Source organism: Choloepus didactylus, chromosome 10, assembly GCF_015220235.1.
Source record: "Choloepus didactylus isolate mChoDid1 chromosome 10, mChoDid1.pri, whole genome shotgun sequence".
In the NCBI taxonomy this organism is placed as follows: Eukaryota; Metazoa; Chordata; class Mammalia; order Pilosa; family Megalonychidae; genus Choloepus; species Choloepus didactylus.
This window is the reverse complement of record NC_051316.1, coordinates 75,839,001-75,853,715: the sequence shown is the minus strand read 5'-3', so window position 1 is coordinate 75,853,715 and position 14,715 is coordinate 75,839,001. Positions and strand designations below refer to the sequence as shown.

General features: G+C 37.1%; 1 protein-coding gene across 4 annotated transcripts in view; it reads right to left on the bottom strand.

The window, feature by feature from the left end:
- IFT74 (intraflagellar transport 74) overlaps positions 1 to 14,715 on the bottom strand; it is a 117,256-nt gene that overhangs the window by 97,638 nt on the left and 4,903 nt on the right. For 3 of the 4 annotated variants that reach the window (XR_005210759.1, XR_005210760.1, XM_037798403.1), the window contains exon 1: positions 7,220 to 7,339. Coding sequence is in view for 2 of the 4 variants with exons in the window: in XM_037798403.1 (XP_037654331.1) it covers positions 7,220 to 7,339 (120 nt within the window). In the remaining 2 variants the exon portion in view is untranslated. Of the gene's footprint in view, positions 1 to 7,219; positions 7,359 to 11,766; positions 12,071 to 14,715 lie in introns of those variants that run through there. The other variant, XM_037798402.1, reaches the window with a different exon arrangement.

Here is a 14,715-nt window from a genome sequence, read left to right as displayed (position 1 = left end):
CAACCAGACAGAAGACCAATAAGGAAATTGAAAACCTAAACAATCTGATAAATGAATTAGATTTAACAGACATCTACAGGACATTACATCCCAAATCACCAGGATACACATACTTCTCTAGTGCTCACGGAACTTTCTCCAGAATAGATCATATGCTGGGACATAAAACAAGCCTCAATAAATTTAAAAAGATTGAAATTATTCAAAGCACATTCTCTGACCACAATGGAATACAATTAGAAGTCAATAACCATCAGAGACTTAGAAAATTCACAAATACCTGGAGGTTAAACAACACACTCCTAAACAATCAGTGGGTTAAAGAAGAAATAGCAAGAGAAATTGCTAAATATATAGAGACGAATGAAAATGAGAACACAACATACCAAAACCTATGGGATGCAGCAAAAGCAGTGCTAAGGGGGAAATTTATAGCACTAAACGCATATATTAAAAAGGAAGAAAGAGCCAAAATCAAAGAACTAATGGATCAACTGAAGAAGCTAGAAAATGAACAGCAAACCAATCCTAAACCAAGTACAAGAAAAGAAATAACAAGGATTAAAGCAGAAATAAATGACATAGAGAACAAAAAAACAATAGAGAGGATAAATATCACCAAAAGTTGGTTCTTTGAGAAGATCAACAAGATTGACAAGCCCCTAGCTACACTGACAAAATCAAAAAGAGAGAAGACCCATATAAACAAAATAATGAATGAAAAAGGTGACATAACTGCAGATCCTGAAGAAATTAAAAAAATTGTAAGAGGATATTATGAACAACTGTATGGCAACAAACTGGATAATGTAGAAGAAATGGACAATTTCCTGGAAACATATGAACAACCTAGACTGACCAGAGAAGAAATAGAAGACCTCAACCAACCCATCACAAGCAAAGAGATCCAATCAGTCATCAAAAATCTTCCCACAAATAAATGCCCAGGGCCAGATGGCTTCACAGCGGAATTCTATCAAACTTTCCAGAAAGAACTGACACCAATCTTACTCAAACTCTTTCAAAACATTGAAGAAAATGGAACACTACCTAACTCATTTTATGAAGCTAACATCAATCTAATACCAAAACCAGGCAAAGATGCTACAAAAAAGGAAAACTACCGGCCAATCTCCCTAATGAATATAGATGCAAAAATCCTCAACAAAATACTTGCAAATCGAATCCAAAGACACATTAAAAAAATCATACACCATGACCAAGTGGGGTTCATTCCAGGCATGCAAGGATGGTTCAACATAAGAAAAACAATCAATGTATTACAACACATTAAAAACTCGAAAGGGAAAAATCAATTGATCATCTCAATAGATGCTGAAAAAGCATTTGACAAAATCCAACATCCCTTTTTGATAAAAACACTTCAAAAGGTAGGAATTGAAGGAAACTTCCTCAACATGATAAAGAGCATATATGAAAAACCCACAGCCAGCATAGTACTCAATGGTGAGAAACTGAAAGCCTTCCCTCTAAGATCAGGAACAAGACAAGGATGCCCGCTGTCACCACTGTTATTCAACATTGTGCTGGAAGTGCTAGCCAGGGCAATCCGGCAAGACAAAGAAATAAAAGGCATCCAAATTGGAAAAGAAGAAGTAAAACTGTCATTGTTTGCAGATGATATGATCTTATATCTAGAAAACCCTGAGACATCAACGATACACCTACTAGAGCTAATAAACAAATTTAGCAAAGTAGCGGGATACAAGATTAATGCACATAAGTCAGTAATGTTTCTATATGCTAGAAATGAACAAACTGAAGAGACACTCAAGAAAAAGATACCATTTTCAATAGCAACTAAAAAAATCAAGTACCTAGGAATAAACTTAACCAAAGATGTAAAAGACCTATACAAAGAAAACTACATAACTCTACTAAAAGAAATAGAAGGGGACCTTAAAAGATGGAAAAATATTCCATGTTCATGGATAGGAAGGCTAAATGTCATTAAGATGTCAATTCTACCCAAACTCATCTACAGATTCAATGCAATCCCAATCAAAATTCCAACAACCTACTTTGCAGACTTGGAAAAGCTAGTTATCAAATTTATTTGGAAAGGGAAGATGCCTCGAATTGCCAAAGACACTCTAAAAAAAAAAAAACGAAGTGGGAGGACTTACACTCCCTGACTTTGAAGCTTATTATAAAGCCACAGTTGCCAAAACAGCATGGTACTGGCACAAAAATAGACATATAGATCAATGGAATCGAATTGAGAATTCAGACATAGACCCTCAGATCTATGGCCGACTGATCTTTGATAAGGCCCCCAAAGTCACCGAACTGAGCCATAATGGTCTTTTCAACAAATGGGGCTGGGAGAGTTGGATATCCATATCCAAAAGAATGAAAGAGGACCCCTACCTCACCCCCTACACAAAAATTAACTCAAAATGGACCAAAGATCTCAATATAAAAGAAAGTACCATTAAACTCCTAGAAGATAATGTAGGAAAACATCTTCAAGACCTTGTATTAGGAGGCCACTTCCTAGACTTTACACCCAAAGCACAAGCAACAAAAGAGAAAATAGATAAATGGGAACTCCTCAAGCTTAGAAGTTTCTGCACCTCAAAGGAATTTCTCAAAAAGGTAAAGAGGCAGCCAACTCAATGGGAAAAAATTTTTGGAAACCATGTATCTGACAAAAGACTGATATCGTGCATATACAAAGAAATCCTACAACTCAATGACAATAGTACAGACAGCCCAATTATAAAATGGGCAAAAGATATGAAAAGACAGTTCTCTGAAGAGGAAATACAAATGGCCAAGAAACACATGAAAAAATGTTCAGCTTCACTAGCTATTAGAGAGATGCAAATTAAGACCACAATGAGATACCATCTAACACCGGTTAGAATGGCTGCCATTAAACAAACAGGAAACTACAAATGCTGGAGGGGATGTGGAGAAATTGGAACTCTTATTCATTGTTGGTGGGACTATATAATGGTTCAGCCACTCTGGAAGTCAGTCTGGCAGTTCCTTAGAAAACTAGATATAGAGCTACCATTCGATCCAGCGATTGCACTTCTCAGTATATACCCGGAAGATCGGAAAGCAGTGACACGAACAGATATCTGCACGCCAATGTTCATAGCAGCATTATTCACAATTGCCAAGAGATGGAAACAACCCAAATGTCCTTCAACAGATGAGTGGATAAATAAAATGTGGTATATACACACGATGGAATACTACGCGGCCGTAAGAAGGAACGATCTGGTAAAACATATGACAACATGGATGAACCTTGAAGACATAATGCTGAGCGAAATAAGCCAGGCACAAAAAGAGAAATATTATATGCTACCACTAATGTGAACTTTGAAAAATGTAAAACAAATGGTTTATAATGTAGAATGTAGGGGAACTAGCAGTAGAGAGCAATTAAGGAAGGGGGAACAATAATCCAAGAAGAACAGATAAGCTATTTAACGTTCTGGGGATGCCCAGAAATGACTATGGTCTGTTAATTTCTGATGGATGTAGTAGGAACAAGTTCACTGAAATGTTGCTATATTATGTAACTTTCTTGGGGTAAAGTAGGAACATGTTGGAAGTTAAGCAGTTATCTTAGGTTAGTTGTCTTTTTCTTACTCCCTTGTTATGGTCTCTTTGAAATGTTCTTTTATTGTATGTTTGTTTTCTTCTTAACTTTTTTTTCATACAGTTGATTTAAAAAAGAAGGGAAAGTTAAAAAAAAAAAAAAAAGAAAAAAGACAAACAAGGAAGAAAAAAAAAAAAAGATGTAGTGCCCCCTTGAGGAGCCTGTGGAGAATGCAGGGGTATTTGCCTACCCCACCTCCATGGTTGCTAACATGACCACAGACATAGGGGACTGGTGGTTTGATGGGTTGAGCCCTCTACCATAAGTTTTACCCTTGGGAAGACGGTTGCTGCAAAGGAGAGGCTAGGCCTCCCTGTATTTGCGCCTAAGAGTCTCCTCCTGAATGCCTCTTTGTTGCTCAGATGTGGCCCTCTCTCTCTGGCTAAGCCAACTTGAAAGGTGAAATCACTGCCCTCCCCGCTACGTGGGATCAGACACCCAGGGAAGTGAATCTCCCTGGCAACGTGGAATATGACTCCCGGGGAGGAATGTAGACCCGGCATCGTGGGATGGAGAACATCTTCTTGACCAAAAGGGGGATGTGAAAGGAAATGAAATAAGCTTCAGTGGCAGAGAGATTCCAAAACGAGCCGAGAGATCACTCTGGTGGGCACTCTTACGCACACTTTAGACAACCTTTTTTAGGTTCTAAAGAATTGGGGTAGCTGGTGGTGGATACCTGAAACTATTAAACTACAACCCAGAACCCATGAACCTCGAAGACAGTTGTATAAAAATGTAGCTTATGAGGGGTGACAGTGGGATTGGGAAAGCCATAAGGACCAAACTCCACTTTATCTAGTTTATGGATGGATGTGTAGAAAAGTAGGGGAAGGAAACAAACAGACAAAGGTACCCAGTGTTCTTTTTTACTTCAATTGCTCTTTTTCACTCTAATTATTATTCTTGTTATTTTTGTGTGTGTGCTAATGAAGGTCTCAGGGATTGATTTAGGTGATGAATGTACAACAATGTAATGGTACTGTAAACAATCGAAAGTACAATTTGTTTTGTATGACTGCGTGGTATGTGAATATATCTCAATAAAATGATGATTAAAAAAAAAAAATAATAGAGGGGCATATAGGGAAGAACTATATACCTATTACAAACTATATACTACAGTTAGTAGTATTTCAACATTTTTTCATAAACAGTAACAAATGTACTATATCAATACTAGGAGTCAACAATTGAGGGGGGTTAGTTAGGGATAGGGGAGGATTAGAGTTTCCTTCTCTTTTTTTCTTTTTTCATCTTTCACTTTATTTCTTGTCTGGAGTAATGAAAAGTTTCTAAAAATTTAACAAAAATTAAGTGTGATGGATGCACAGCTGTATGAGGGTACCCAGGGGCAAGTGATTGTACACTTTGGATCTTTGGATAATTGTATGGTATCTGAACAATCTCAATAAAAATGGAAAAAAAAAAAGAATGAGGTGGTTATGTATGTATTCACATGGAAATACATTCACAATAAATCACTGAAAGAAAAGAAAAGATAAATAACAATGTATATAGCATTATTCTGATTTTGGCAAAGACCAAACCGTACAAACTATATATGCATATCCATGTGTGTTTGTGTGTTTATAAACGCATGGAAAAAAGCCTCAAAAGATACATACGACACTGCAGACAGCAGTTAAATCTGGGGAACAGGGAGGGAACTCTGACACCTCACCATTTTTTGTATGTTTTACAATGAGCATTTATCACTTCAAAAACTGCCAACAGTTTTAAACAAATAAAGTGCCTGGCAAATAGACGGCCAATAGATGTCAGATTCTTTTTATAAATATTTAATTAACAAGCATTAACTATTACTAGGAAAAAAAGATACTCTAGCTCAGTACCATATGTATGAAGACTTTAGAAAAATCATTTCAGTATAATTTGTTGATAGTGATAACAAGATCTGAAACTCAGAAAAAAACTGAAAACTTTAGGGGGAAAAAAACGTGACTTACAAATTATTCCCTCTGCAAAATGTTGCTCTTATTATAAATTATTAACAGGATCCAGAATTACCTCAATTTTGCAGTTAGTCTATTGCCAGAGCTTGGGTATTGGCCCTAGGCACTGTCTGAGTTAGTCACAACCACCGGTTTTGTGCATCAGAGAACTTACTTAATCAGCATTTTGGTGTATTCATTTCTTTCCAGGCTTCTTTCTGTGCATGCATAAATGTACTTTCTTATATTGATTTGGGATCATATTGGGTTTTTTTCACTTATACTGTATTTTTTATTTTTTGACACTGAACTCAAAGGAAGTGAATTATCTTTACTGTTTGAGGACTGAATGCCATGAGCACATTGTACCCACAGAGCAATAGCTATATATAAGATTAGTCTGGTTTCAGTATTAATCATTAAGAATTCATCATACCAGCAGAATGTCCTAAAGTCATGACCTAAAAAAATTATTTCATAATTTATTAAACACTGCCCTTATCATAAGGTCAAGGTTATTTTCAAATTTTCACTATTATAAATGAAAATGTGATAATTATCTTTACAATACATTCTTCTTAGAATTATAAGTTATGAACTTCATCCAATTTTTCTAATGTGGCATGTTTCTCTTACCAATTCACTCTCTTTATCTTACATCAAATTTTTAACATGTACTAGAGCCCATTTCTAGATTACTATAGTAATCAGAACATTCTTTCACTTATTACTTACATTTTTATATATTATTAGGGTATTGTCCTTCTTAAAAAATTTTCTTTTTTTGTTTTTTTAGTATTCTTAATATATTTTAGAATAGTTTTATAATGATACCCCCAGAAGAAATCTCATTGGATTTTGATTGGACATAGAGTTTAAAGCCTTAATCTACAAATAGCTCTTACAAATCAGTGTTTGACTTGTCATTTTAAGATTCTGAACCCCATGTATATGACATATCTGTTAAAATATTTTTAGCAGTTTGTCATTTCTCTTTTAACTTTTTTATGATGTTTTTAATTTTTGTAAATTAAAACATACAAATATATAAATATTTATCTTTTTAGTACTTGGTGTTTGTAACATTTTTAGAAAGGCTTAGCCCATCCCAAGATTATACAAAATACTTGCCTATAGTTTTTCTTAGTACAGTTATGGTTTCATTTTTAAAATACAATTCTCTAAAATATCTAGAAATTATTCTTATAAAAGGTATGAAGAAGGGACCCAATTTTTTTAATGGTTTACCAGTTATTTGAATGGAATACCCCATGTTCTTGTAACTAATTTGAAATGCTGCATTAAACCAAAAAATACATTTTTAAATATACTTGGTTCTGTTTCTGATGTATTTTGTTTCATTTGATTCTGGCCCCAATACACTATATCAACTTAAATTATTTTAGCTTTAAAATAAGCTTGAATATCAGAAAGAGCAGGCATCTTCCCTCAATAGTGTCTTTCAGTCATTCTCCTACACTTAAAATTCCAGATTTTTCCCACAAAACAAATTTATGTAGTAGTATGCTAATGAAATAAAGAGACAACAAAGAAAAATCTCTTAATAGAGAGGATTTCCTACTTCTATATGCACAAACATTAAATTGATTTGTTTTACACTTACTCCAGTTGCCACTCGAATATTTCCTGATGAAGGTCGTATTCCAGAAGGAGGCCTTCCTGTTAATCCAATTCCACCTCGTGAAATAGGGCGAGCTGCTGAAGGTTTGTGATTACTGGCCATTGCTTGTTCACTTTAACCACTGTTTGGAAACAATGAATAGTTCAATTTTCCTTTGATTCTTCTATAGCAGATGCTAGTGACCCATCCAATCCTTCCCTCAAACAATTAATCCATGGTGACTTTTCTTGCAAGTTATCATCCCAGGTACTTGGAAAGAGCTAAGCCTGCTCTAATTTTATTCAAATTTGACATTAATGTTCCATTTAGAACCATGAGATCATTGATTACAGCATGTCTTCCTCATCTCCCTATTAGCTAACCAAAATTTAAGCCCCTCTAGTTATCTATCCCTCCTGTACTCTCATCCCATACCATGGTAAATTTTTTCTCCCCTGACATATCCAGCATCTTCCATCTCTCTCAATCTTTTCTCTGTGCTTTCTGTTCCATGGCTAACTCCCTTATATTCTCAGTCTTATCACGTACTTTAACTCCTCACCTTAACAGTATCCTGGTTTTCCCCTGAGAGAGTGAAAGTTGTTTTAGCTTACTGTGCCACAATTCCAAAGCAAAGAAGGAGGTGCACTTTCCTTGCTCCCCAGTGTCACCTTAAAAATAAATGAATTAACAAGACTTTCTTCCTTTGAAGACCAGGGAATGCAACCCTGGATATTTCTTAGTTGCTGCTATCTAGTGACCTCCTGATCACTTTTTTAATCTTTATTAAAGTCTTTCACCTAGTTTTTTGTACCTTTTTAATCTAGTTTGCAGTGTCTGTATCCCAAGTTCTACCATCATCATGGACAACTTCCATTTGGATACTAGACCCAATGCCTAACATTCTAGCTTCACAATTCCCTGTCCTCAAATTCAGTAACCATGTCAACTACATTTCAGTTGTTCTTAGCCAGGACCAGAACCCCTAGCTAGCTTGCATCATCTGAAATTGCTTCATCTCAAACATCTTAACTGAAATATTCTGTTCTCTTACCTTAGTCTCCTCTCCTTCTACACTTTTCCTAGCTTTATTCCCGCTACACCTCCCTTTAACTACGTATTTAATTCACTTATTCTTTCCCAGTTTATCACGCCCCTGACAAGTAGATAAGATTTAACGTTTTGGCTGACATTTTAGAGTATTTTTCAAATTGTGGATCTTGTAGGTCATTTGCTTCAAACATGAAATAGAATAGAAAATATGAGAGTTTACTGCCCATAGGAAGGGTAATATTGTTTCATTAAATTTTTATTTCAATTATACGTATACAAATTGACATGTACGTGTATACTGGGCTGTGATGTAAAATATATATCCTATAGTGTGTCATGTTGAAAAGAATTTTAAAGATACAGATCTAAATGAGAATATGGAGACAAAGAGAAGAGTGTCCAAGACTCTGTCTGGAGGAATGTCAATGCATACAGGTCACATAACAGAGGAGAAATTAGCAGAAAAGACTGAAAATGAAGGACAGAAAACAAAGAGGAAAACTAGAAGTGCATGTCAGAGATGCCAAGAGAAGGAAATGATCAACCTGCCATTTACTGGTGAGAATTCAAGAAAGATGAAAACTGAAATGCCCAATGGTATCCTCATCCAAAAAGCTGTTAGTGACCTCGCCAAGGGCAGTTTCAAGCACTCCCTTCTTTCCCTACACTAAACGATTGTCTCATGTGCACCGTCAACTAATTTGTACTCTTGAACTATTCTCTAACCCATCCTGCAAATCGGAAATCCTTCCCTACATCCAGACCTGTATTGCTAAACACTACTGGTGGAACTCACCCATTATACAGATCAGGGTACTGCAAAGTCTCAGTCACAAAACTTAGCAAGACCCTCATCTCAAAAATTATTTTATTTATCCTTAGTAAGCTACTTTTTTCTTTGATGATTCCAAACCTTAATCACTTTTCTACCTAACCTCTGTTCCTTGCCACCCTCAGCAGATGACTCAATTTCCTACTTTTGAGAAAACTGGGATTTGAACTCCATCAACTTGGGAGCACACAAATTTATTTACATCCAAACTTACTTGTATCCTACCTCCAATCTCAAGGCAGCCATCTTTTTTCTTGTTCAGCATCAATCTCTATTCTAATTTACCACGTTGATCCCATCTCCTTTGGCACATTATCCTCTCTTCTGCCTTTATCTTTAAACTCTCTCTTTTGTCTTTTACCATGCTCAAATCTTTCCCAACCTTAAAAAACTAATTTCTTACTTTTATGACCACTTTTAATTTGGTCCTACATCTCCCTTTTTCCATGCAGCCAAACTCTAAAGAGTAGCTTATATTCACTATTCTCTCCTTCTTCAATTTCTACTATCTCCCAGATTCCCACTATTCCATTCAGATTGACCCCCTGTCAATGTCACCAAGGATATAAATATCACTTCTCTGTTACCGGGGTCCATTGTTATGTGAAATCATCTCCATGACCCTCGCCTCTCCTGGTTCTTCATTTTTTCAGTCTGCTTCATTTTTTTCTAGCTGCCTTTAAACAGCAGTAATCCCCAAAATACCTTTCACAGTCTATTTTTCTTTACTCTCTCTAACCTTGGCTTGGGCCACCTCATGCACACTCAATATGTTGATGATTCCCAACTCCCTATCTCCAGTTCTGATGCCTCACACTCAGCTTCAGGTGTTTATATCCAAATAATTACTTGACATCTCCACTTGGATGTCTACAGATATCTCAAAATAAATACATACAGATATAAGCTCATTATCATCACCCAAAATTTGCTCTTGCTCTTCGTACCATCTCTTAGACCCACAAGTCAGCAACTTAGTCTGTGATTTCTCCCTCTTGCTCATTTCTCATAATTAATCACATAGTCCTACTAATTTTACTACTAAATATTTTTGTGGGTCTTTTTCTTCTTGTTGTTGTTGTTGTTTTAATTTGTGCCTTCCTTTCCATATCTACAGTACTGACCAGTTCAGGGCCTCACTGATTCCAGTGGGTTATCACACCAGCTTCCTTACTGGTCCCTTTGCCTAACACACATACCACCTGTTATCTTCTCTAGGAATCCTTCCATGACTGTCCATAACCACCCTCATCTTTTTCAATTTGGATTTATAGGCTGTCCTATGTGCCACCACGCATACTGTGCATACCTCTATCCCAATATGTATCACACCAACTGAAATTATCAGCTTAAGTATTTCTCTCCGTTAGGGGCAAGAGGTGGATCGTATTCATGTTTATATCCCCAGCATCAACCTTAGTGTCAGGCAGAAACTTTCTGTTCTCTTTTGCACCTTTTGAATTTCCTCCCACATGAAGGTATTGCCAAAAAAAAAAAAAAAAAGTTATTAAATAGTTAAAAACAAAACAAAACATTATTTGTTGAACCAAAATAGTTTCTCTATTGCTACATCCCATAACCCTTCTTCTCTGGCTTTTCTTGGTATTCCTCAGCCTTTTCTTGGATTGCTTCTATTCTCTTTACAATCCTGCACACTTTTTATAACTCCAACTATTCTGATGACAAATCAATGTTTACACTTTTGTTCTCAATTTTCAACTTTTTACTGGAAGTTTCCATTTAGATGTCTCAATATCACCTCATACTGAATATTTCATACCAAATTTATAATCTTCCCATCCCAAGTAGCTCCCTGATTCTGCTTTGAGTACTGTGAACAAAGAGAATTATTTCAAATGGAAAGGGAGTTTCAACGAATTTACTCTTTGAAGGAAGACAAAGTCTATGATCAAAATGATTTCTCCAAAACAAAGCTGCTACAATAAATCTTTGTTTTCAGTGGACTCAGTCACTGTTAATAGAACTTTCCTGATAACTTTAAGAAAATGTACAGTATATAGAAATGCTAATTTAAAACCCTTCATTCGATTTTCTTCGCTACTGCTTTACTGCAGTGGAGAAAAGGTTAGCATTAGACCAGCCCCGAGGCAAAAAAAGAAAGGGCACTAGAATAAACATGCCAAGAGCACCGAGGTTGTTCACGCAACACAGAGAGGCAGCCTGGCCTTCGCTTCCAGAAAGATTAGGGATTGAACACTAGCTCTGACACTTAATAGCTGTATAATCTTGGCACCTCACTAAACACCTCAGGATCTGTTTCCTCATCTGTAAAACAGAAGTTATGTCAATGAGCCCTTTATTTTCCTTAAGCCCGCTATTCATAGTGGAAAGTTGCTAAGTCCCTTCCACAGGCCAAAGAGAGAAATACATTATTTTGGGATTTGAGTAAAATCCCGAGGCCCATAGCGATTTATCAGGCTCTCGGATCCTTCCCGCCATTTCGGCTTAGCGGATGTCCTCAGCCGGGTATCTGAGGAAGGTCTTTGGGTACCCTTTACCCGACTAGAGTTGGGATCTCCCTGGCCCGGCGAGAGGCCCGGCGGCGGAGTTGGAATTTGTTTTCTTCGGGGCGAATCAGCATCTCCAAGATACGATAACCAAAGCAGGAGGAAGGAAGGAAGAGATGGAACCTGGCATTTCTCACCTCTGCTGGCGCGGAAGGAAGGCGGTCGCACCGCTTGGGCCGCCACCACCGCGGAGCCCACCAGCCGGCGACCCTCACCCGCTTGCCCACTTCCTGCTGCCACTCGCCCACGCGCAGCTTTACTGAGCCAGGAGGCCTAAACACCAGCGACCGCGCGCCACCGCGTCTCCAGGCAACAGGGGCGGGGCCAGTGGGGACATTCCTCCCAACTGGCCAATCGGCTCCCGGTCCTTACTAGCGGAGTGAGAGGAAAATGAGCTCGCGAGAGTTCAGGACTACAGTTTGCTGGCAGCTCAGTGCTTTTCTGGAAAATATGAAAAACACGAGTTAGGTGGAAAGCGGAGATTACATTTTATTTGAAAACCTTGAATTCTAAGTATTCAGAGTAACGTTTTTCAGTGTTGCAAGACAAGACTGCGGAGTGTGACTGACCTGAATTCACTCGAGCGAGTTTTACTATATCGCTATGTAACCTACCTCACGTCTGCTACCGTGTAATGGGTTAGACTTTTTAAGGACTTATTTTAAGTTATTCCATAATAGGCAGTATTGTATAGTCTTTTTACTCATATTATTGATAGTTTCTCCTTCTTTTAGGACTCCATAACGTACACAGTACAACATTAAGTATCGATGCAATTCTGGCAGCATTCGTTCTGTTCTTGATTTCAGTGAAAGCTGCATATGTTTAGGCTTCATTTCAGAATAACATGCAGTTTATGTCTTCTTCCGTTTTCATATATAGAAAGTTTAAATGTGATTACAGCTATAATCATAACATGCATTCACATAGTATTGGGCTTTTAAAAATTATTTCCACTTGCATACGTTCCTTACTCAGATTTTTCTTATATGCCTGCTTTTAAGGAGTTTAAAATCAATACAGTACAAAATGAAATAATGTCATATGGTTGAGTTATCCCTTAAAAGTTTTAAAACGTTTTCATGTAATCCCATTTGAGCCCAAAATATTGGAATGGTCGTTATCCTTTTGGTCACCTTGTAGCTAAACTTCCTTTACACTTTTGGCAGCGTTTTCCTCTCTTCCTACTATAGGAAATGAAAATAGCTGATATTGTCTTTCCCAATCTTCCTTGTAAGTAGGGCAAGGGGACATTGCTTGTTAGACTCACCAATCTAATCTGATGCACCCATGCCAGATCCGAACCAGAAGCAAGACTTTAGGGAGTTCATTCAAATAAGAGTGACAGAGGCAAGAACTACATCTAGTTTCTAAGTTTGGAAATGTCTACAGCAGCAAATCTGTGTCCAACATCAGTATTTTGGTGCAGTGTTTGTGCTCAGAGTTTTGTCAGGAGCAAAACCTCTAGCCTATTCAGCCCTCCTGCAGATTCTGTGATCTACTTGATATCTTTTTAACAGCTTCATGTTCTGCTTTTAAGTCAGATGTAGAAAGTTTCTATTGCAACTAAGAATCCTGACAGATATAACCAATGAAGTTGACAGAACTGATGCTATTATCCTAGTTTTAAAGATATTAAATGATTTGCTTAAAATCATTTGGATAATAAGTGGTGATCCCCATTACTATAGTCTTTTTGTAACAAAAAAGGCATACAAAATAGGAATTTAATGCTCTCATTAGCTTTGGAGCTTCCTCAGGGTAGGCACCATATCTTACTTGACTTTGGATGACTTTTGGTTAGGCATTTTTGTTTTTAAGATTCAGGGACTTAGGCTACATTAAATAATTGGAGGTTTATTGTAAGGTTACTTGTGTGCCAAGTTACTTTCTACCTCTAGGCCTTTGCAGTGCTATTCCCTTTTCCTGGAATTCTTGTCCCTCTGCTTTTCACTGTCAAAAGTCCTGTGCATCCTTCAAGTCTCAGCCCAAATGCTTCTTCAGGAAGATCCTCTCTGACACTCCAGACTAGATTAATACTCCAACTCCCCTTGCCCTTCATTATATGTCCTCAAAACATCCTGTATTTTTCCTATATATAAACCATTGTATTATGCAGTTACATTTTTATTTGTCTCTCCTTGTTAACTATCTGTCTTTCTCACAAGACTGGGCATTCATTGAGAGAAGGATCACCTTTATTTTATTACATCAGTACTTACCACAGTGTATCTTACAGTAAGTACTCATTAAATGTGTAAACCCAACGACAGCAGTTAAATCACAGGAACCTATCACAAATGGCTAGGCAGCTGACCCCTGCAGAGCTTCCAAGTAGTTTTTGAATTGGAAAGAAGTTCAGGATCCAAGGCTAGGCACCATCCTCTTTTAGTGGGGGCTAACTGATCCTTACTGATGTGATGACTCATCTTTTTGTTTTGTTTTGTTTCTAGTATTCCAGCTAACATCTACCATCTTCTAGTCTATATATATTTTATCTCAAGGCTTCTTGCTAGTCAACAAGTGTAGTCAAGAAGTGCTGTGTATTTATGATTGCTACTTACTTAGCACCTCTGCTGTCTTATAGTATCTGTGGATCTTTTGGTTTCTATTTCCTATTGCCAAATTCTTCTACCATATTCAAATTTCTGAGTGGGAGAAAACCTGATTCAGCCAGTTAATTACAGCTACTTTATAAACAGCTAGTCTGGTTGGCCCATTGGTCATTTGTCCTCCCTCCAGTGCAATAAATTCTGACCAAGAAGAGATTATGCTTCAGTTATGCTAAGGTATCCCAGGACCCATAGAAGAAAAATGTTAACCAAGCAACATAAAAATGTCTTTACAGTGTGTTTACAGAGTTTTCAGAGTATAAAATTTGAGGACTGACTTCATAAAATTATTCTAGGGAGATAAAAAGAAGACCAATTGGTCATCTTAAAAACAACAAGACATACTAAGTTTGTATAGGTTTTATAGGTTTTGAATCCTTTAAGAAAGGTTAACGAGCTTGCTGCTGAATATTTACATCAAAGGAAAGAAGATATTAAATACACTGGTGGCAGTGACTATGGAAGGAAAATTGC